This window comes from Mastigoproctus giganteus, chromosome 10, assembly GCF_048544385.1.
Source record: "Mastigoproctus giganteus isolate SK-2022 chromosome 10, ASM4854438v1, whole genome shotgun sequence".
Taxonomy (NCBI): domain Eukaryota; kingdom Metazoa; phylum Arthropoda; class Arachnida; order Uropygi; family Thelyphonidae; genus Mastigoproctus; species Mastigoproctus giganteus.
The window spans coordinates 159,292,721-159,317,715 of record NC_143584.1 but is presented as its reverse complement, the minus strand read 5'-3'; the positions used below and the strand labels follow the sequence as shown (position 1 = coordinate 159,317,715).

At 36.0% G+C, this 24,995-nt stretch overlaps 1 protein-coding gene across 1 annotated transcript in view; it reads right to left on the bottom strand.

The window, feature by feature from the left end:
* Nucleotides 1-1,628: 1,628 nt before the first annotated feature.
* lt (vacuolar protein sorting-associated protein light) overlaps nucleotides 1,629-24,995 on the bottom strand; it is a 286,135-nt gene continuing 262,768 nt past the window's right edge. The window contains exons 22-23 of the mRNA XM_090383057.1: nucleotides 22,016-22,095; nucleotides 1,629-1,730 (exon numbers count right to left, since the gene is read on the bottom strand). Of these exons, the coding sequence (XP_090239183.1) occupies nucleotides 1,701-1,730; nucleotides 22,016-22,095 (110 nt within the window). The 3' untranslated portion in view covers nucleotides 1,629-1,700. The remainder of the gene's footprint in view (nucleotides 1,731-22,015; nucleotides 22,096-24,995) is intronic.

Here is a 24,995-nt window from a genome sequence, read left to right as displayed (position 1 = left end):
TGTCCCAAAGTTCTTGCAATACAGTGCATTGTGTGCCGACATCATCTGATTGCAAAAAATATTAGTCCAGTTCTTTTTCAATCTCTCAGTATATTTATTAAAACTATCAATAAAATAAAGTCACATAGCGAATACAATTGCCTTTTCAGAAAATTTTGTTAATGAAGAACAGTATGCGAGGCTTCTTTTACATACAGGAGTCAGATAGCTTTCTAAAAGAAACTGGCTAACAAGATTTGTAAACCTTTTTGATACGATAATTAGTTTTTTAGAAAGCGAAGGGGAGACAGGTTTAGCAAAGGAGATCAGCAAACACAAAAACAACATATACTATATGGCTTGAATTTTTTGAAAACTTCATGAAGTATTACTTCAACTACAAGGGAAATTAATTACGGGGATAAACTGCAAAAGCGTATTAAAAGCCTTCACTAAAAAACTCGAAATATTTGAAAGCAATTTAATGAGAAAACAATTTCATGGTACGCAAGAGTTAGCTGAAATCAATGAATCTCTCACCAAGAATGATCTTAAGAATTATTCAGATCATTTGTGTTCTTTAAAAGGTGAAATGAAAAATAGATTTTCAGATTTATTTTCTTTTGAAGTGATGCCATGGATGTTAGATCCAACTGGATGTGATGCTGGTCTGCTAGTGAAGAAATTCAAGAAGAACTCATTGAATTAAGATGTGACAAAGAATGAAAATATAAATTCGACAAAGGCATAATGGTTGAGTTGTGGGGATCAAAAACAAACTTCTTTATCCAATAATGAGGTCGGAAATGGACAAAGTACTTCTTTGTTTTCCAATGCCTTATATGGTTTAAAGTGGTTTTAGTTCGGTAAATAAAATATTAACAAAGGAAAGAAACAGAATTGATATATGTTCAAGAGGAGACATTAGAATTAAACTTACTAACATCATACCAAACATTGAACTTTTAGCTAAGAAGCATTAGGCTCAGGGATCCCACTGAATAAAAAGAGTAAGTATAAAGTATTTTCTTGTTTAAAATTTCATGTTAGGAAAAAAAAAAAAAGTCTAAAAAAGCACTTTAGGGGGCATAATTAAAAAAAAGGTTGTGAAACACTGTATTAGAAAGTTAAATAGCTTAGTTATATAGCAAAAATTTCAACTTCTGAGGTCTTGGAATGAATTACAGAAAAAAAAAGTGTTATTGGGTTTCACATTACGATATTTACACAGTACCTCCATTTATTCCTACGGGATGCAAAATAAGTTTCCATATTTTTTTCAGTTTCCACCGGCTGGAAAAAACTTACGTAAAGTCAAGTATTAGGTAAGTCGGGGAGTGCCTGTACACATGTGATTTGTCAAATATTCAACATTTAACTGGTAATGGTTAATTGAGAATTCCACATTTTTTTCCCCCCTAAAAACATCATTAGTACACTACAGAAAGCTATAAAATTAAAACTGTCAAGACCCCAGAAATATGCATATTTGACAAAATGTGAATAATACAATTACTTTTAACAATCCCACTCCCACATATTAAATGATGTTGGATTCTGAGTGTTAAATGGACTCATATATATTATCCCTTAGGATTTGTTATCTAGCTACCTCTAGCTATCACAATACTGCAGCGAAAATGTTAACTATAATTTGTAGATCCTAGTCATTTCAGTCCATAAACAAAGAGTAGACTTTATTTGTTTGGCTTTGTACATAATTATTTCTTGTTACACATTGGACAGGTTGCCTGTAATAGAAAAGTAAGCATTTTTATAACCTTTGAATATTATTTACAGTAAATATTTACTTGTATATTATAAGAGAATAAAAAGCAACAGTTCATTTTTTGAAAGTCAGTAACCGGAGAAGAAAAAAAAAGCAGCCATATACCATTTTTCCTACTCTGTATCTAAACAACTATTTTTGTTGAATACATTAAATTAAATTTTTTAAAATGTGGTGAGTAAGTTCTAAAATACTGATGGCATCACTACTTTTCCTCAGACGACATATACAAGGAGACATACGTTCAAATTTAAAAAGAAATAGATGTGCGCTTGCTGCTGTTGTTATTTTGGTTTTTAGGAGCATTAGCAACTAAGGCCATATTGCTCAAAGGATATGCGGTGGTCATTCCCTGACCTTTCCGCATCCTCCGTATTTGGTGGGCACGGGCTCGAACCCCAGTCTAATCAAGAAGCGTGTGCTACACACTGCTGCTCCTGCCCACCTGGCTATGGAGGCCCCTTAGATGTGAGGAAATTTGCTTTCAGCGAGAGAGTATTTCGTTTTGGAATGAACTTTCACCCAGTGTTGTGGAAGTGGGAAGTCTGAATAAATTTAAGGAAGTATTGGAAAAACAGAAGAGATGGACAAATTGTTTTTTTTTTTGCTGATGATATACAAGTTTGTAGATGATACAAAGGTTGGCAGGGTGGTTAACAACAGTCATAAGGACGAGCTACTGCAACAAGATCTAGGAAAATTGGGTTGATGGGCTGAGAAATGGCAGTTGAAGTTTAACACTGACAAATGCAAGGTACAGCATATGGGTAGCAGTAACCCCAGAGTAACTTATCAACTATGTGGTACTACACTCAGGGTAGTGGAGAATGAAAAAGACTGGGGGATAATTGTGCAGTTAGACAAAATTCTCTGAGCAGTGTAGACATGCTGTCAGGGGTTTTGTCAATGAAACTTTACTAGCAGGGATAAGGAAGTGATTATCCCTTTGTATAAAGCCAGGGTAAGGCTGCATCTTGTTTTTTTTTTTGGCCGATGCTATATAAGCTAGCTTTCTTGCATCATTTTGCCAATACTAGTACTAAATTTAGCATTATCCAAAAAAAAAAAAAAAAAATGCATGATTTATTCACAGTGAATTATAAGCCACAGAAAAGACATGTGAATAAGTTTATTTTGGCTTTTAAATCTCAAGTATCTGCAGAATCTTGATTACCTAGGGTCTCCATGATGGACCACGGAAGCCCAGGTCAGTCTAAGTTGGATAACACAAGATTCTTCTCCAAGTTTATAATATTCTTCTCAAAGTTTTTTTTTTTTTTTTTTTTTTTTTTTTTTGCATCAGTATACTATGTTAAATTGGAAAATGGTTGTTCTTTCTATTGAACCAAAACTTCAGTTCATTAACAAACATGAAAAATTTTACGAAGTTTCACTTTACACACTATAGAATACTTTAACAAATATTAAGATCTGTACAAATAAATTTACATTTTTGTCACACAAGATTTTTTTGTTAATTTTGCATATTATTTGGGATTTCAATTATTGGGGAAAATTTATTTCATGAGCAGTAGATTCTAGATTATTCTGGATAATCTAGAATCTACTGTATACTGAAACTTACAATACCGTAGTAAACAGTACTTGAGTATTACAATTTTTCAACGGTCTTATGCTTGGAAACACCATTTAAAAAAAAGAAAGGAAAAAAAAGCAGCCTCACTAATGTAGTAACTTTAAAATAAAGTGGGCTTAAATGTCCACTCAGCTCCAAGGATACCAGAAATTTTATGTGTAAATTGCACAAGTCAATATGGTAGCTTAATGAAAAAGTCAGAGTCTAAACTTATTTAAAAAAAATAAATAAATAATATAAAAAATAGAGGATAACAGAGTTAATCACATTTATTCTCTTTGAAGGAATATCCTGCTGATTGAATACACTAACTTCAGTGTTCCAGACATTTGTTGTGGCACTGTTGACATTCTTCTTTCAGAATGACTTTCTGGGTCATGTTCTGAATGGTAGTTGTAACATTTTAAAAATCTTTTTCCTTTTAGGATACATTCCAGTCATAGAAACAAAAAGAAAACAACTGGCGCCAATCAACCAGTGAACACTGTGTGGGAGAACTAGTAAAAAGTTATGTTTGGTGAAGAATTCCTCTACTACTCGAGTGTGCTACTAGTGGCAGCATGCTTGTATGATGCTGGCATGTGAAGCACACTCAATACAGGAATCTCTGTTTTGAATGTGCTATCTGAAAGGTACTGTTTGACTTTTGTAAAACTGCATCTCACAGACACATAGAAATGCATAAACCTCTTAATTCACCATTTGATTTTGTGGAATGAATGCATAATGCACTGTAAAGAAACATAAATGGCACTGTTTACATTAGATAACAATCTGGTTGAGGTAATAATGAGATCTTCTACTGAGATGACTAACAGGAATGATGGTGGGTAAGACATTTTCCTCTTTGCTGAAAATCAATGAATTACTGAGTTACTTTGAGGCAATTCCCCCCCTCCCCCCATTTTGAAGTAAGAGCTAATGGGATGAACTTTGCCAAGACCTGCCCCATTCCAAATCTTGAAGCAGTTATTTGGCATGAGAGAGACCAACGTTTTTCATTACTTCACAAATAAATAATTATTCATTTGTCATAAATATACTGTATGAAATACAGTATATTTATGACAAATGTGGGATGACTACTCAAAATATTTAATAATTATACACTTGACACTAATAATAGAAATTAGACTTAAACCTATTTCCTACCAAAAGGAAAGCCCATATATATTAAATGATATTGCAATTTTGTTGATGTTTTAGATACAAATTTGGGTATTTGTTATCAAGAGAAAGTTGAACCGGTAATAGGTCTCCTCCAAGTTTTCTTGTTCAAGGGTTCTTTTTTTTTTTTAATTGACAATCATGTTGTGAAAAACAAATAAATGATTCCTTGCTGACATCCATACTGTTAAGTATGGATGCTCAGCAAAGTACGATCTCCTAAAAACCCTCATTTATTCTTTAGCAAGGATTTAAATGCTCCTGGTTTGACAGGCTAGGCTGGAATTGAGACAGGAGGTGTTCTCAGACCTTTTTTTCTTTGAGGGACCACGACAGGAGAAAGCTACCTGAGACTGCTAAAAGACAAAATTATTCCATTAATGCAGTCCAAAATCAGTTTTAAGCATTGCTTTTTTAAACAGGATGAAGCACAAGCTCGCTATGCAAAATTCAACTGCAAATTCTTAGATGAAAAGTTCTGAGGGGGTCAATGAATCTGATGGCGGGGCTCCACTGAATGGCTTCTGTGCTCTCCGGATTTAACACCCCATGAGAATTTTTTTTTTTTTTTTTTTTTTTTGTGGAGATTCTTAGAGAATAAAGTATTTAGTAATAAGCACAGGTCTCTGATGGAGCTTCAGCAGTCAACATAGCATGGCCAACCATCCCGACATGGACAGGACTGTCCCGATTTAGAACTTTATGTATTTTTAATTAATTCTTATTGGAATTTAATGGATGTGTTAAAAATTAATTCTAATAACAAGAGAAAAATGAGAAAGTCCAAAGGCATTTTGTTTGTCACTGAGTAATGAGGAAAAGAAAATGAATATTGATTAAAAAATGGGTGCAATTTTTATCAAAATTGTAAGCTCCACATTAGGTATTCTAAACTCAAATACTTCATCAGAAAGTTTTCAGTTTAATGAAAACTGCTTGGCAGAAAGAGAGAAACCATCTTTTATTACAAAATTTAGAAGCCAAACTTAGGGTGAAAGAAAACTATAACATGTCCTGTTCAGAATTTAAAAACTTTTTAAAATCTTTGGAAGGAGAAGAAATTTTAAAACTAGTGAAATCTAAAGAAAAATATAGTAAAAGTAAGTTTCCTCGCTATTTTTAAAATAATTGTTATAAATAATATTATAGTTTATATAGGATAAATACATATAAACAACAATCATATAACAAATAAATACTATGATTGATTGATAAAAAAATGTATTTTAATTGTAATTTTATATATTTCTTTTATTTTTTGAAGGTAAAAATGCTATACTACACATTTCGTTTCAAGTTGTCCCACTTACCGATTTTCAAAATATGGCCACCCTGAGTCAACAGTTAGATAATTTAGAAACATTTCTGAGAAATTGTGCCTTGCTTTGTGTGTGTGTGTGTGCCACTGTGCTCAAAATATTACAACTTTCTAAAGACTAAAATGGCAACTACAGTGGCAGACAAAAAAACTGCATCACTTGTGAATTTTGCAAATAATGTGTTTTGAACTGCATTGTGGGTTGCAGAAATGTTCAAAACACATTTGTTAGATGGGATATATATCTCTGTGAATGAAATCCAATAAAAAGCCTCCACCTGATATACCTAATTGCCATAAATATCTTCATAAAGGGTAAAATGCATAATTAATGGAAATATGAGAAATCGTGCAAATGGCAATCATGACAACCAAACATACATTTTATTGCAGTTACGTGTACAAACTGAAATGACAAGTTAACAAAATAGTATTATGTACTACAAATCAGCAAAATAAGTCCTCAATATTTTGTTGTTCCTCCTCAAGCTGCAATTACAGCATTGCAACGATCTGGCATAGAGTTAATAAACTTCTGGATATACGGTTGCCCAATTTCAGGTGACTTCATAGTTGGTGTTATGCAGTCAGGATGGTATGACTCTGATTTTAATCTTCTGACATATCGCTTCCCATCTGAGCCATGCAGGTTGAATTTTGATTCGTCAGAAAAGATGACGGTGTCCCATTGCTCTTTTGTCCAGTAAACAAGAGCATTTAGCCCAAGCAAGTCTCTTCTTCCTCATTTATTGGGTCAACAAAGGCTTCTTCTTGGGCCAATAGGCATGCAGACCACATTCTAAAAGGAGTCTTTGAATAGTTCATGCGCTTGTTTCAACACCAGAGGCCATCTCAAAGTCCAGTTTTAGATCAGGAGCACTAGCATGGCGATTACAAAGGCACAGCCATTTCAAATATCAATCTTGGGAAGATGTAGTCACTCTTATGGCCTGATCCAGGTCTTCTCTTCACATCACCAGTTTCATGCTTTAATTCTGGCAGCCGGGATACTGTTAACTGGTGGCAGCATATGTTATCAGTGATAGCACACACAGAAAGCCCTTCCTGGGACAGAGCAATAGCTACACTTTTTTTTTTTTTCTTGCTGTCAACTGAACATATGGAACCATGCTTACACCTCTGCAAAACAGGATACTAATGAGTGTGTATACCCTTCCAAAGCCGTATTTATGGAAATAGCTGATGCAATACTTTGCAATTACTGTCTGATGCAATACCTTTGCTTTGCAACAAACAAAATGACTGTAATCAAACTATATCTTATACGTTTCACTACAATGTTACTTTTTTTAAGGTGACAACTAACAATTTCTCCTCCTGCAGTTTTTTGTCCATCACTATATGTTGAACAGATGTGATTTTTTTTTTTTTTTTTTTAATGAGGTTTGTTTTTGTGTATGCCCTTTCTATTCCACTAGCACTGATTAAAATATATGTTTAAAATATTGTTGTTGTTTACAGTCCAACATATTTTCTTACTTATGGACCACCCTGCATATTTTATGTGCAATTAAAATATGTCTACTTAAAACATCACTCCATGTGCAATTCCGCCTGGACACAATAGGAGGGACTATATGTTGAAAGCCTTGCAGATTAACTCAAGACTTGAGGGACTGTGCAAGGCTTTTAGGGGAAATTTTTTTTATAGGAATCTGTTTTTTAGAAATGAGATATATTTGAACAAAGGTTGTGCAAGGGTTTTTGACAGCATCATGGAGGAAACCTTAGGAGTTCAGGGAAATGGCAAGATGTTCTAAGGGTAGCAAAGTGTCAAACAAACTGAACACTAATGCTGGGAGAAACAAGCTTAAATTACTTCAAGGTGCGTGGCAGGTCATACAAACTATACAAGAACACTTAGTCTTAACTGTGTATACCAATAATTTCAGGCATGTCATCAATAAAATGAGCAAATTCAAACTCCTGGTTAAGACAACTAACACTGACATAACAGGACTAAAAGAAATGTGGTTCCACCTAGAAATAGGGGATGATGAGTTTCACTATGGTAAATACAATGTAGTTAGGAAGGATAGAGAAGTAATGAATAGATAATACTTCTTATCAAAAGCAGCCTTAATCTGGGAAAGAAAAAGCTCTTTCAGATTCAGAAGTTACATATATGCTAGTACAGAATGTGTGTGATATGAGTAAGAAGCAAAGATATGATGACAGTGGGAGAGTAATCTACAAACCAGAAGATAATAAAGTGAATACTAAACTGCAAAGCTTATGATGAGAGCTTCTACATGCAAATGGCATAGGCAAGCAAGTGTGAATGTATTATTATGGGAGATTTCAATTTGCCCCTTAATGGTTGGAACAAGTGGGAGGAAAAGTCACCATGTGGAACAAAATTTTTAAATCAACTGGATGATTGTTATCTGTAGCAGCATGTTAGGGAAGGTATTAGGGGTAAGAATATTCTAGACTTGATTTGAACCCATTAACCAGATAGTATCACAGGGATGACAGTACAGGAATCATTAGCAGGGATTGATCATGGCATTCTAAATTGTATGATAAGAAGAGAGGTAGTGAATACATTATAATTATTATAAACCTTTAAAGCTATAGTCACAGAAACCTTGAATGCATACACACCACTAAGAAAACACAGCATGAGAAGGATTTCAAAATGGATGAATAATGAGCTAGCCAATTTAATTGAGCATGGCATTCTAAATTGTATGATAAGAAGAGAGGTAGTGAATACATTATAATTATTATAAACCTTTAAAGCTATAGTCACAGAAACCTTGAATGCATACACACCACTAAGAAAACACAGCATGAGAAGGATTTCAAAATGGATGAATAATGAGCTAGCCAATTTAATTGAGCAGAAAAAGATGGCATGAAAAAGAGTGAAACAGTACTGAGGCCTATAACAACTACAAACCAATCTGTAACAGTACCACAGAAAAGATCAAGTTTGCAAAGGCAAATTGAGAAATCACTGACTATGAGAGGAAAGAACAGGGACAGAGTTTTTCAAAGAAGAAAAGAGAAGAAAGAATGTAAAAATGTAATTGTAAAATGTAAAGAATGTCTTAGATAACCTAGCTGATCACTAACCTAGTACTTCTCACCAAAGTACCTGTGATAAAAATTTAAGATTATTTATTAGAAAAAAATTTGGGCCTTAAAGGTGAATAAGACTCCTGGAGTTGATGACATACATCCAATAAATTCTGAGGGAGGCAGCAAGAGATTGCATTGAACCATTAAGGTTAATTATAACAAGGCATCACTGGCCTCAGCTGGGATTTCCAAGGAATTCCCTTGGAAAAATGCCAATGTATTGCCAAAACATATAGGTGGTTCTGAGAATGAAGTAGGTAACTACCGACTTCAGCAGTAGGGAAAATCATAGAGACAATTATCGAGAGTGCAATACAGAATCATTTAGATATAAATGGAATTCTGAAGGGAACACAGCATGGTTTGTAAAGAGAAAATCCTATTTAAACCCAACCTTGTTAGCTGTTTTGACAGTCACTCATGAGCTGGATGTAGGTAATAATTTCAATATTTACTTAGATTTCAGCAAAGCATTTGACTCATTCCACAGATATTACTGTATAAGCTGGAACATGTTGGAATCACAGGGAAAATCCTTGGATTGACTGTAGGACAGGAGACAGGGTTATTGATTAATTGTTACTCTTCAAATTGGGCTAACATAAGTGGGGTTCCACAAGGATCACTACTGGGACCACTGTTGTTTTTGTTTTCAGAAATTACATCAATAAAAGGATAGAGAATATATTCTCAATATTTGCTGATGCTGTCAAGATTGGTAGAACAGTATAAAAATGTCTTTATTTTTACTTTTTGTTCGCCTTTAAGAGCAGTCACCGCTCCAAGTCACCCTATACTTTTGCTACTACTATATTTGTAGACATCCACCTCCTGTAGAAGGCTGTTTTCTTTCGCTCTAGCAGGCACTCATTGATGACGCGCTAGGGAAAGCAACAGTTGATACACTATTCCACTATTATGAATCCGGCTGGTTCACAGCAAGAGGTCGTCACTCGATCGGATCAGACAAACGTCGTGGACATAATATTTATAAAAACGGTGAGAAAGTATGTGATTTTCGTTGTAAGTCACATACTTTCCTGAACCAGATAACCACGGGGTGATTGTTGTCTGGAGATCCCTTGTGTAGGAGTGAGCGGACTTTATATCTGGTAACTACTGCTGGGTAGGCTAGAGATGCAGCCCCAGGCAGATATGAAGTTCCCCTTTTACTCCTCATAAATTCCATTTTGGGTGTGTCAGGTCTCCAAGATAACAGTCGCTGGGATTTTCATCTCCCCACTAAATTAACCTTTGGACCAATACGAGTGGAGGAACCTCAAAAAGGGGGAACATATATATATGCAGAGGGGAGACAAAGAGAGGAAAGAAAAAGGGAAGCGAGGACACAGAGAGGGAGAAGAGAGACGGAGAGAAGAAAAACTAGGAGAAAATCGAGAGAGAGAGAGATGTCCCGTGAGTCATATGCGACGGACTGCCGTTCTGAACCACCAATCCCGGAACGTACCCAGGAGTGTTCTGGTAAGTTCACCCTAGGTTTCTGGTAGTTAATGGAATGAAACTGTCAAACAATAAGACCTACCCTTTACTTACTGATGTCATTAACAGACATCCCTCCTCCTAGGTGCACACTATGATAAGTATCTAATTTGTCACACGTAGGCCCTGGAATTTAAGACCAACAAGACCCATTATCATAAATGTATTACTATCAGTTATTGTCAAACTTACATGCCATCCTTACACTGGTACCCAAATACTTGAACAGCGAGATGTCTGTCGGCCTCATAGAGTATGAGTATTGACCAAAGGCTACATGAAGAACGCAGGCCAATTTGCATACATGCACCATAACCATATTAATCTATAGTTTATTCAGTGATAAAGTTATAGAGTTTTATTGTACTATACTAAAGATGAGACAATTTGTTTCTTTTATCTATTTTGTATGCTATGTTTAATAAATCATGTTTTGTTTATTCATTCTTGCCTCTTAGCCACTCTCTTGCTACACATTAGCCACAGCATGAGTTTTATAATAAAAGAATCACGTTTCTGCAGCACTCTGAGGTCTAACTTCAGGGAGGATTTCAGAGTGAATAACACAGCGCCGATCTTGATGTTGCGAATCTATTCTCCACGTTTCAGAAGAGATCTTGAGAACACGAGATTGTTGTCCTAATATATAAACCACTAGTCGATCATATAAAACACAGGTGTTTTCTTCAATATCAATACCCGAATGAACTTGCTTGGAAACCTTATGGTACACATTGAATGTGGAATAATAGTAAGAGTTGGTTGCCTTAATCTCCATTAGAAGAGCGTTACCCAGCAAGCAAGCACACAATAACAGAAAGGCCTGTGGAACAATAGTTAATAATCATCACCACGCAGAGTTTCTTTAAAATGACTTACATTAATTTTAAGGATGATTAGAAAAGCGGCAGTTATCTTTTAATGCAGCAAAATAAAAAGTCTCACACTTGGAAGAACAGCAACTCCAAAATAACTTATGCACTTGGTGGGGTTGAACTAAAAACAGTAGAGGAAGAAAGGAATTTGGCAGTTATATGGTCAGACATGAAGGTCTCCGAGCAGTCAGACAGATGGCAAGGATGACCCATGGTGTCTGATCATTGACATCAAATATTTGATAGGACACCATGAGGGACAGTATTACTTGAACATAGTACTAAAAGTGTGGCCTTACATCTTATAGAGCAGGATTTTGACCTCCCTTTCCCTCATATGGGGGAAGACTTCAAATACGTTGGTTACAGAACATAGTAACCAGGAACTTACAAGAGACTTGATAAGGCCCTGAGAAGAGAAAGTTGTTATTTTTTGGTTTTTAGGAGCATTAGCAACTAAGGCCATATTGCTCCGGGATATATGGTGGTCATTCCCTGACCTTTCCGCATCCTCCGTATTTGGTGGTCACGGGCTCGAACTTAGTTGCTAATGCTCCTAAAAACCAAACAACAACAACCAAAAGAGAGAGATAGGAGGCAGACAGACAAGCCTGAATGTGTTAATCTACCCAACATTACTGCCATATATAAGCACATGCAAACATTATTATTTGCAGATAATGCAACAGATCAGTGTCCTATCTATTTCCCTAAATTTTAGTATGATATATGTTTTATGGGTAAACATAAAAAACCTGTATATGTAGAAACTGTGATGCGATATGAAATTTTACGAATTATTTTCAAAATGTATGCATAAAAATTGACAGCAAATAGCTGATATATTAGTGGAGGTAAAAATCATGTTGGCCAGTGTTATTATTTTTTGGCTGGAGCAGAAAGTTTTAGGCTTCCTTACACCATATAGCTAATATTAATACTAATATCACTCAAGACTGAAGCAATATTGTGGTCTTGTGTTACGGGTGTAAAATTAACAAGCATTACCAACCATGCCCATTTTCCTCTAATAAATTTAGCCTCAGAATCCACAGCTTTTTGTGTTTGTTTGCAAGACAGTTCTGGTTTGGGGGGGGGGAGAGAGAGAGAGAGAGAGAGAGAGACTTCTCTGGACTTGGGAATAAAAATGGAATATCTACTGTACATTACCCAGGGTCTATGCTAAGGTAAGAAGGTTCCTTGTGGAATGTCATACAATACTATGTATCCATCTTAGAATCCAATTTCTAATCATCCTAATTGTATAGGTGGTGGAAACACCAGTGCTGTCATGCTTTTTTGATTATATGAATTTAATTAATGTGGACCTTTCATGCTTAAGATTGTATACATTACTGTAAAAGCCCAAAATCTAGTAAATCAAGTTCACTTTGTTAAATGTCTGAATCTTTTCTATTATCTGACTGAAATATTTTATATTAAGTCTGAAATATCAACACCTTTCACTTTATTTCAGACTTTTACCACTCTTATACAGTAAATCCTAGTTTTTATTACCATTGGTAACAGTCCATGTGATAATCGCATTTGTGAATTCTTTTCCATTATGACTGAAGTATTGTATATTAGGCATTCCAAATATAGTGAATATATTACCCAGGCAATTTTGCAGGGATAGGAGATATAGCATTAGGGTTAAACTTCAGTAAGAGACACTTACATGTGGATCTTTGCAACAGCAAATGATGGACAGATGTAGCTCCACCCACTGCTTTGCACTGATTGGCTGCTAATTGCCATGATTTTGAGTTAGTGTTTGAGTGAATGCTGTTCTTCAAGTGAGTAGAGCTAATAGAAATATGACAGACAGACCAGTAAATCTGACTTTCGTTTGTAGCATGGGTTATCATTTGCACTAGTGAAAAAAGGTCAAGTTAGATTATGCCACTAAATTCGGGATGGATTCAAGCGGAAAAAAGGTGCATACTAAACATTACGGATCCTGTTTTTCACTAGAATCAATCCTGGATTGGTGGCATAAATTTACCTAACCTTTCTTAATAGAGACTATACAGAAATGTACACTAAACATTGTTTTTCAGTTAGCAGCCAATAAGTGTGAAGCAATGGGCAGAGCTACATGTGGTCCTCTGCAAAGATCCATGGGTAAGAGTCACTAACTGAAGTTCAACGAGTATTAGTATTAGCCATATAATGCAAGGAAATCGCAGGCTTATGGCAAAAAAAAAAAATAAATAAAAATTAAATAAGAAAATGCAAATTATGCACTTCCCTCCTCATGATGTAGTAACTATCCAGTTGACCTCTGAATTTCTTCAAGCTGTCAGCCTCAACTGCATGTGGAGGCAACTTATTTCAGCACTCAACAACTTGCTGGCTAAAAGAAAACTTCCTACAATCTATTATAAACCTCTTCCTTTGAAATTTGAATCTATGGTCCCTAGTTCTGGAATTCTTTATAATAGCATTAGTAGAGGCATACGATGCAAGAAAGCAAGCTTATGCAGCATCAGCCAAAAAAAACAAAAAAAAAAAAAACCTCCCATTTCACATTTCATCCCTCCATTCATTCCAAATGCCTGTCCAGCTCAGCCTTAAATTTATTTAGGCTATTAGCTTCCAAAACAAAAGATGGAAGCCTGTTCCACCAATTAACTACCTACTAGCTAAAGGCAAATTTCTGCACATCTATTTTACAACTATCTTTCCTCAATTTGAAACTGTGCAAGAATCACTTTTGCCTCTGCCTGAGGCCAGTGTTAACCTTTTAGTCTGTGTATCTCCCCCCCCCCAAGCTAGCAGTTTTTCGACCCAACTAACACTGCCTCAATAGCATCAGCATAGTGAACATTCTGCCTTCAATCATTTTACTAACCCCTCTCGGAACCTTATAAACCTCAATCAAGCCCCCTCCGAGGTGTCTGGTTGCCAAGGTCTCCAAGCCCACAATAAACACAGTCTTTGTTTGGACAGTTGCTGATCTCACCATGCAAGTTGCCTTTCAACAAACCATGCTTTGGACCTTTCAACAAACTCAATGTCCTTTTTCAGATGAGGTGTCCATACTTGGACACAGCATTCCAAATGAGGTCTTAAAATTGCCTGATACAGTGGGATTATGATCTCCATAACTCTACAGGATATTGTTCAATAAATTTTTGATAGGACACTACAGATTTTCCTGGCTGCCTGTTTACACTGCTCAGAAAACTTCATATGTGTCCATACCATAACTCCAAGATCCCTTTCTTCTGCTACTGTTTTTAATTTAAGCCTACAAAGTGTATGAGTTATTCTGGCATTGCTATTCTCTGTGTAAGATTTTGCATTTAGGTGTATTAAAACATAGCTGGCACTCCCAATCTTTACATCATTTGCAAATTTTGTGACATCATGCCCTATATCTCTTCGTTGATGTCATTTATGAAAATCAGAAAGCACTGGTCCACTTCTGATGTAATAGTAGTAGTAATGGCTAAAGAATGCAAGCTTATATAGCATCAGCCAAAAAAAAAAAAAAAAAAACAGTTCACCCACCCATACAGTCTAAGACTTTCTCTAGTTCTCCCTGTAATTTATTCAACCTATCCAACAATCTGAAGAATACCCATTAATCACATTCCTCTGCCTTTTCCTTGAAGCCACCCTGTGGCCCATCTTAGAATCTTTCTAGTAATCTTAACATGTTCCACCTTATACAGTAACCGCTCATGAGGAACTGAGTCAAATGGCTTGCTAAAATTCAAATACAACATGTCGAAATTTTGAAAATAGCTTACCTTACCAGGTTAGTTGAACATTATTTTCCCTTAACAAAACCACATTGTGTGTCCTCAGAATGCCATTTCTATCTAAATGTACCTGGATTGCACTGTTAACCACTACCTCCAATATTTTCCCTACCACTGAAGTCTGACTAACCGACTTCACTCTTAGAATAACCTTTATCTATTGGTGACATGTTGGCAGCAATAGATAAAGATGGTTCTCTAATTCAAAAGAATCTCATGCGAGTCCAACGAAGGCTTTATAATTAACTTCAATGGTTCATTGCACTCTCTGGCCACCTCTCCCAAAATTATTGGGTATATACCATTAACTCTAAGAGTTTTACTTGCCTTTAGGCTTGAAAGTTTTTCTAATACACAGCCATCTGTAATTTCAAAATCAATAATTTCATGTCTGAATCTCACTAACACAGCCTCTCTTCAGCATGAAGGGTCTTTTGTCAGTAGAGACCAATGTAGTACATATTAAATTCATCAGCTGGGGTATGCAAGACTTTCCCACACTCAGTACACAAGGGTTCAAATCTGATTCACCTTGCTTGAAAATTGAAAAAGTGAATGAAGCAGGAAAGTATCATTGTCTGCATTTATGCACTGTCCAATTTAAAAAAAAAAAAAGGATTTATGGAGGATATATTCCCCTTGCCTGAAATACTATTGGTAATGGTGCATGCAAAAAGGGAGATGATGATAATTTCCTTATATATATATATATATTTTTTTTTTTTAATGAAAACCCCAAACATGATGTTTGTTTGTTATTTGGTTTTTAGGAGCATTAGCAACTAAGGCCATATTGCTCCGAGATATGCGGTGGTCATTCCCTGACCTTTCCGCATCCTCCGTATTTGGTGGTGACGGGCTCGAACCCCGGTCTAATCAAGAAGCGTGTGCTACGCACTGCTGCTCCTTCCCACCTGGCTACGGAGGCGCCTTCCCCCAAACATGAGCGGTATTAGAACCTATAGTACTTAGTACCGTACATGGGTTGGAGGTTGAGAAGACAAAAGAAGATATTTGTTGATATTAGGTTTGCACTTCTGTAGACTGTAATTTTCAGGAAATACATATGACAGAAAGTTGTTCCAGAAAACAGCAGTTGAATGAATAAACGAGGAAGATGAAAAGTTGGACAGTAAATGGATATTGGCTGGCGGCAACACGCGTTTGAACTGTTTTGAAAGAGAGAGCAGGAATTATAGAAGTCAATTCAGAAGAAAATAGAGGAAATAAAGAAAATAGATAAAATAAAAAAATAGTGGCATGGGGAAGGTATCAAGACACAAAGATCCTGAAAGGTCGTCTTGTTACGTTCTCATGAATACAGTGAATATGTTACCCAGAAAATCTTGCAGCAATAGTATGTTTATCTCTCCCATATCCTTGTTAAAATGGAAAAGTGAATGAACCATTAATTTTGAACTTTTTTTGATATTTCAGACTTTTACCAAGTCTCTTTGGTAAAAGTACAAATTTTGGTCTTTTACCAAAGCAAACTGGCAAAATTTCAGCTTTTAAAGTAACATACATACCATATTATTTGTAACTGTTTTTATGACCTGCCTCTAATTATGTGTACCTTACTTGTGCATTCTCCTGGCCAACTGGACTATCTGGGAGGACAGATATACTTTCAGTTATCAAATTTATAATAAATTTTAATTGTATCAAAGTAAGATACATCAGAATGCACTGGCACATTAACAGTGAATTGTGCACAATGGCCAGCTTCTATCACATGGCCATAATTCCACATGTTTTCCACTTCATTGTGACAAATTGCAGCTGAGAGGTAGAGTCTTTCTTTCCAGTAAAAATATTTGGATTTAGGAACAGTCTTTGATGAAGACAGAAGATTAAACATGGAATCAGACAACAGAAAAAGTGGTGGAAGCCAGTTAAATTCTTTTACAGCTACAGAGAAATTAGCAAAAGACAAAATGAGCTGTTTATAACATAGTTTTTAAGTCTGTTTTAACCTATGGAGCTGAGAGCTAGATAAGAAATAAAGGATCAAAAATTAGCATCTTCAAAAAATGAGTTTCAAAAAATAAGATTGGAATTAACTGATGGAAACAATGATATAATATTACAAATAAGAAAATATGAAATCTTGTGGTAATAAATATCCAATCAAGGGCAAGTTAAGCAAAATTGAAGTGGTATGGCATGTAGAAAGAATAGCAGAGAGATTAGCTAAACAGATACTCGAAGTAAAAATTAATGGTAATAGGCACAGTGACATACCAAGGTGAAGACTGATGGGGCAAAACAAAATTTGGAAGAAGGCTACTCTACAGTTAACATGAAATAGGATAGCATGGAAGAAAATAGTGAATAGTTGACATTCCAGATGGTGCGCAATAGTATAGACAAAGACAATTTTTGTGTTAGAGCCTCAAACTACAGAAAGATTCACTAAACAGACAAGTTAGTGCAATTGCATCATTGAAGAGAGGCCAACAGACCTTGAAATGGTGCCATATGGGTGGTGGTATCGGCCAAGAATAAGTAACATTAGTCTTTTCAATTGGTGAAGCGTTACTTATTTGAGGTAGTACAATATCAGGGCAACTCATGAAGTTTTCACAATATGAGATATAATAAAAACGATACTTTTCACCTACTTCGGTGGTTCACTACATACTAATATGATGCAATTGCATTAACTTGTCTGTTTGGTGACTCTTTCCATAGTTTGAGGTTTATCCCAGGCCGAGATGAAAGTGATTCTTGCACAGCTTCTATTAGATTGAGCAGCAGCCTGGAAAGCAAGTTGGGATGTCAGGGACTAGTGGGAGTCATCATGGAACAAGTAAATACATGGGCTGTGTTAGGGTAACCAAGAGTAAAAACAGGTGTATGTATACTTGATTGTACACCAATGCTAGTCAGGACATTAAAGACGGATATTGTTGGGATATCAGAGACATGGTGTCACACAAATATAAGCAGTGCAGAAGTGGAATATGGGGAGCACAATGTGTACAGAAAGGATAGACAGGTTAGGAAGGGAGGGGGATTATGCTGCTAATTAAGAAAAACATAAAATCAAAAGAAATGCATCCAGTTGATATAGATGAAAAGTGCACTGTTGGGTAAGTTTGGCGTGACATAAGCACTGGAAAAGCAAAGATGAGAGTAGGAGTGTGTTATAGGCCTAAAGACTCTGATGAGTACAACAGTTGTACAGAGAAATAGATTGGTCAAGTAAATCAGAATGTCTTATAATGGGGGACTATAATTTCCTAGATACTGACTGGAACACTTGTGGGTTGGTCACTTGCACACTAGCAAGACTTTGTAGATTTATTAGATGATTGTTTTTACAGCAGCATGTTTGAGAAGTAACCAGAGGAGTAATACTCTTGATCTGATTATCAGCAGTGATTATTCGTGAATAAAGAATTTGCAGATAAACCAACCACTAGATGGCAGTGATCATAGTGTACTGCAGTGGGATTTACTTAAAGATGTAACTACCATCAAGGATAAAGGGAAGGGTTTTTGCATCCTTAGGGGGTGACTACAGTGGTCTCAGACAGTTTTTAAATTCTATACAGTGGAACCAACTGAAGATGTTACCTACAGCAAATTCTAAATGGGAAGCATTCAAGGATTTAATTTTGGAAGCTACTAGGCTTTTCATGCCAACTAAGAAATACTGTTTGACTTTCATCAACCGGTGAAACACCACCACTTTGCTTATTGGAGGCTTGAAGTGGTGAAACCCATGTTTAGTCTCTAGAGCAAAGTTTCCGGCATCCCCCTCCCCCCATACTTCTCTTTCAACACATGCACGGTACTAAGTACTATAGGTTTTGATACCCTTCGTGTTTGGGGTTTTCATAAAAAAAAAAAAAAAAAAAAAAAAATGGATGTCAGATGAACTAATGAGACTCGTGGAAGAGAAGACAAATGAATGGCATGCATATAAATAATCAGGTGACAATGAAGCCTATGGTAGATATAAATTACTTTGTAATCAAGTCACAAAGAATGATAGGCAAGCGAAGGCAGATTACGAGAATCTTTGGCAAAGGATGCAAAGAAAAACAGCAAAGCCTTCTTTACTTATATTAAGTACAGAAGGAAGGGGATGAATCAGGTTGGTCCACTTGATATCGATGGCTCGACTGTTGGTGATCCTGCTCAGATTGCTGACAACTGAACGAGTATTTTGCATCTACATTCACACATGAGGAATTCTGTCGTGAAGTGACGGACAGAAGCTCATTAAACCCTAACGGGGAGCTTAATGATTTTATAATAACTGAGAGCAAATTGGGGGAGAACTTGTTGAAGTTAAATTAAAGACAGGCACTTGAGGTGGATGGGATCTATCAAGTTATATTAAAGGAGGCAGCAAAGGAAGTAAGCAAATCAGCAAATCCTTAGCCATAATTATGAGGACATCCTTGGACTCAGGAGAGATCCCATGGACTGGAGATGTGCAAAAGTTGGGGTCATTGTTGTTTTGTATATTTATCAATGATTTTGATGTAGGTATATCAAGCTTCATGCCAAAGTTTGCAGATGATACAAAGGTTGGCAGGGTTGTTAATGACAGTAAGCTACTGCAACAGGATCTAGAAAAGTTTCACAGATGGGCTGAGAAGTGGCAACTGAAGTTTAATTGCCAAATGCAAAGTACTGCATATGGGTAGAAGTAAATGCAGAAAACATACCAACTGTTTGGCACTACACTCAGATTGGTAGAGAATGAAAAAGACCTGGGGTAATTGTGCAGTCAGATATGTAGTTTTCTGAGCAGTGCAGATAGGTTGCCAGAATAGTTCATAGGGTCTTGTCAATGATATACAGGAATTTTGCTAGTAGGGATAAGGAGATGATTATCCCTTTGTATAAGGCAATGATCAGGCCACACCTTGAGTACTGCATACAGGTCTGGAGGCCTCATTTTAGGAAGGATGCAGAGTTGCTAGAATGAGTACAGAGAAGTGCAACAAGATTGGTGAGGGGAACGAAGGGTCCTCTTACCAAGAAAGGCTTAAGAGAATGCGAATTGCAGCATCTGGAGACTATGCACCTGAGAGGCAGTCTGATTGAGGTGTGTAAGGCCTTGATTGGGTTGAGCAGGCTCAATGCTGATGGGATTCTGCCTCTTGCTGAGATTATGAACCTGAAGGGGAATAAATACAAATTGAGGAAAAACAGTTGTAGAATAGATGTGCAGAAATTTGCCTTTAGCCAGCAGGTAGTTGATTGCTGGAACAAACTTCCATCTGTTGTTGTGGAAGTTGACAGCTTAAAAAAATTGAAGGAAGAACTGGACAAACTTAACAGTGAGCGGATGTGTGAAATGGGATTTTTTTTTTGGCTGATGCTGTTTAAGCTTGCTTTCTTGCATCATATGCCTCTGCTAATATGTATGTAACCTTTCATGGTGGATGGGAAACTCTGAGAGAAGGAGTGCTTCACAAGAAATTTTTGAATGGAAAGCACTAAGTGTGAATGGGTGTTGTCATGTAGCAAGTGCCAATTCCCTGAATCCCATTTTTAGCCATTTTCTCCAAAAAGCACTGCACAATTGTCTAAGAACTGGTTTTCAGTATTGGTGGTTGACTGTTTGGCTGTGTAGGAAAACTTCATAATGAACAATACCCTGAGTCAAAAAAAAAAAAAAAGATAATCACGACCTGCACATTTGATTGAGATTGTCCTGCTTTTTGAGCCTTGCAGAAGATGGAGTCGTCCAGTGAGAGGACTGGGCCACTGTTTCCAGATCATAGCCATACACTCATGATTCGTCACAGTGTGGGTCAGCAGACAGTACATTGAAGGAGATCTTGACATGTGAAAACTTAACACTCTCTATGATCATTAGTGAGCATAAGAGGTACAAACTTGGCTGAAACATATCACATTCCCAAATCTTGTGCTAAAATTGATTGACATATTCCATAAGAAATACCAATTTCACTAATAACCTTTTTGGATAGGTAAACATTGATCACTCCTGATCAGAAAACAAACACAAGCAATTGAATCAGTAGTTTTTGAAGTACATTTTTGAAATGGTTTTGAGAGAACAAAGATATCATCTTCAATGGACAGCCCTTTTTAAACTTTGCTAATCAACGAAAGGTCTTTAAATGACAAAAAAAAAAAAAAAGCTGTTTTAACATTTCATATGTTTCTGTTGCACTTTTCTTAATTTGAAACAAGTTTTGATGGAAATTCACTGTTCAAAATCACTCATTTTAAAATGGAATAAAACACTTAAAACACCTATTCGTCCAAGCTAATTCAGACTGACTGGAGATAAGCAGGTGATTCACGTGCTACTCTGCTAGGTGACAAGACTCACCACGTATCTTATGACATTGCAACTGACTACAATTCCACAATTTCAAGATACAAACTCAGTCCCTGAACTTTGTGATCACACCTCATTATTATTATTTATACATTTAGTACTGCCACCACCATATGTTTAATTTATTTGAACTTGGTTTGCCACAAACTTATTTAAATAGCTAATGCTTTACTCTTCTGAATCAATGCTATTATCACATTGTGGCAACAATGGTAACAACATTATTCCAGAACAAAAAGCAGAAAACTTCTGCATTACTGTTCTGCTCCACAGCAGAAGTGCTATTAAAGATTTTTAAAACTCTTTCATATCTTGTAGCATAGAGAGAAAGATTAGCTGTCATGGAGAAACACAGTATTATCACAAAAAACAAACAGAAAACAATCAGTTTATATGACAGCTTAAGAAAGTATTACAATTTAAACAAAAATAATTTTAAACTGTGGTATAAAAAAAAAAGCACTATATAAATGTATATTTTCATCAATAAACAGGATAATGTTTTATTTTAGTTGCATTCTTACAATGCTATCAGTTTATTTCATCAGTAACGTTTTACATTAGATACTTACAGTTCCCTTGGTTGGACAACAGTTTTCATGATAAGAGTGTTTGCAATAAAAGGTGAATACATCTCCAACATGCTGTACATCTACAGTTATATATTTAATAGAAAAAAAAAACTAAAGTTCACTGTGTAATAATAATATGAATAATAATAGTAATACTTAAACATTATACATGCAAACCTCATATAGTTTGGGAAGGACGTTATGTGGTTGTTATTAATTACGAATTATTAATATACCGTATTTCTCCATGTATAAGATGCAAATTTTTTCGAAAAATTTGGGGTCAAAAAACTGGGGGTGCCTTATACAGTGGTTGTAGATTTTTTTACTTGCATTTCCCGCTTTTTTGCACTAATTGTCTTTGCGCTCATTGTTTCGCACTTGTTACCGGTATATTAGGTTACGTTTTGCCACGTTCTGCCCAGAAATGGCTCAGAAAAGATTTTCGTACAGTGCTGAATTCAAGTTATGAGGAGTTGTATGAATTTTATGATGAATAAAACTTGAGTTCAATAACTTTATGTAATACATTTTTTTTCAAATTTCGGGCCCCAAAATTAAGGTGCGTCTTATACATGGGAGCATCTTATACATGGGGAAATACGGTATATCATAAACCACTCTTATATCATGTGGAGTTACTAATATATTTTATTTAAGCATTAGCCTAAACTAATATACATTGAGTAACGTTTCAGGTATCTTGCCAATACCCATCCTCAGACCATGCTGTCTGCTGACCAAATCCTCTTTTTGGGTTCACAGACCTGAAGTGAATGGCTTATGCAAACTTCATTTAAATAATAAGGAAGTTGTTTAAACAATTATATAAATAATTTCCCTCTTTAAACAATTACATCAACAAATTCCACAAACAACTGTCCCCCCCCCTTTCCACATGCACACTCTAGAGCAGGGTTTTTCAATTTTGCAGATGTCTTATATGGAACCCTAATAACTTTAAAAATAGTAATAATTAACAATAAATTAAAAACAGGTAAATTAGGTAAATTAAAAACAAATAAATTAAATAAAAAATCAATTATAAAAAATTTGCAGAATACCAGAGTTCCAAGGAACATATTTTGAAACCACTGCTTGAGACAATTCTGAATCATGGATGTTTCTTAATTTATATTAACACATTCGCTGCCGATCACGTGCCAGCGTGTGATGTTGCAGCAGTATTGAAGAGCCGATCATGCGCAGGTGCAGGATGTGGCATCATTACCCAGTTATGTTATGTTATTTGGTTTTTAGGAGCATTAGCAACTAAGGCCATATTGCTCTGCGATGGTCATTCCCTGACCTTTCCGCATTCTCCGTGTTTGGTGGTGACGGGCTCGAACCCCGGTCTAATCAAGAAGCATGTGCTATGCACTGCTGCTCCTTCCCACCTGGCTACGGAGGCGCCTTCATTACCCAGTAGCCAATCACGCACGGGCATGGGATTCGTTAGACATTAGTATGAAGTTCTCAACTTCAGTTGGCATTGTGTTTTTGCTGTGTATAGTTGTTTCGGCATCAAGTAAAGGGTGTAAACTATATGTAGTTGTATGTGGTGTTGAACATTTTGTTACGTGATGTGCAAAAAAGCCTTGTAATATGAGTTGTGCAGATGATAGTTTAGCAGGCCCGTCGTGCCCAAAAAGAAGAAAAGTGCAATATAAAAAATCCCTTACAGATGAAGAAATTACAAAAATGTTGGAAGAGTTATCTGACGTATATCCCAGTGATGTCAGTTACGACAATGACGAAGATTTTATCCCTCCAAAGGACGCTTTGGATTCGGAAATTGTAGATGAAGAAGATACTGTGGAAGAGGCTACACTTCCACAGCAGGATTCTGGTGAGTTAGAAAAGGTCATGTGGGAAAATGATGTAACATCGATGAAACAGTTTCGTTTTATAAAATCTTAGTCTTTCTGCAACCCGTGTCAGGTGATAATCCTATAGATTACTTTCGTCATTTATTGACCGACAATATCTTGGATGAAATAATTACACAAACAAACGTTTATGTTCGTGAAATACTTCTTCCCCGAGAAAATAAAGAACATTCTCGAATAAATGCAGGGAAGAACACCACTAGAGATGAAATGATGGTATTTTTTGGATTGATTTTAAATATGGGAACCATTCGATTGAAGCGCATACAAGATTATCGGAAAACAGATAAACTGTTCAGATTACATGTGTTCGCAGATAACATGAGCAGGAATCGTTTCTTATTATTACTGCGGGCCTTGCATTTTGCAAAAAATCCAGAAAAGAAAGAGGTATGTCCACGGGATCGCCTATATAAAATTTGAAAAATGGTGAATCTGTTCAATGCACAAATGTCGGAAATATATTATCCAGGACGTGAGATTAGCTTAGATGAATCTATGATATTGTGGCATGGAAGGCTTGTTTTTCGACAGTACATTCAAAACAAATGCCATAAGTATGGCATCAAGTTATATATGATCACAACACCTACTGGCATGGTTATAAAATTTCAAGTATATACTGGTATGTTGGATGATTCTGGTGGAAAAGGACATGCACAAAAAAGTTGTCATGAACTTACTTGATGGGATGTTAGATGTCGGGCATAGCATATTTATGGACAATTATTACAATAGCTATGAACTCGCTAAGTGTCTCGGTGACAGACAAACCCATTGTACTGGGACAATCAGAAGTAACAGGAAAACATTTCCGAAAGAGGTTTGAGAAAAAAAGCTGAAGAAAGGGGAAACTTTATCAAGGTGTGCCCGTGGCATAATGATTGCTAAGTGGAAGGACAGAAGAGATGGCAGTTACATATCTACAGAATACCAAAATGATATGGTGGAAATGCAGAACAAATGAGGCGAACTGAAATCAAAACCACTGCCTATAATAGGTTTGTGTCAGGCATTGACAAGTAAGATCAAATGCTTCCTATTATCCTTGCGAAAGGAAAACCATTAGGTGGCCTACAAAAATATTTATG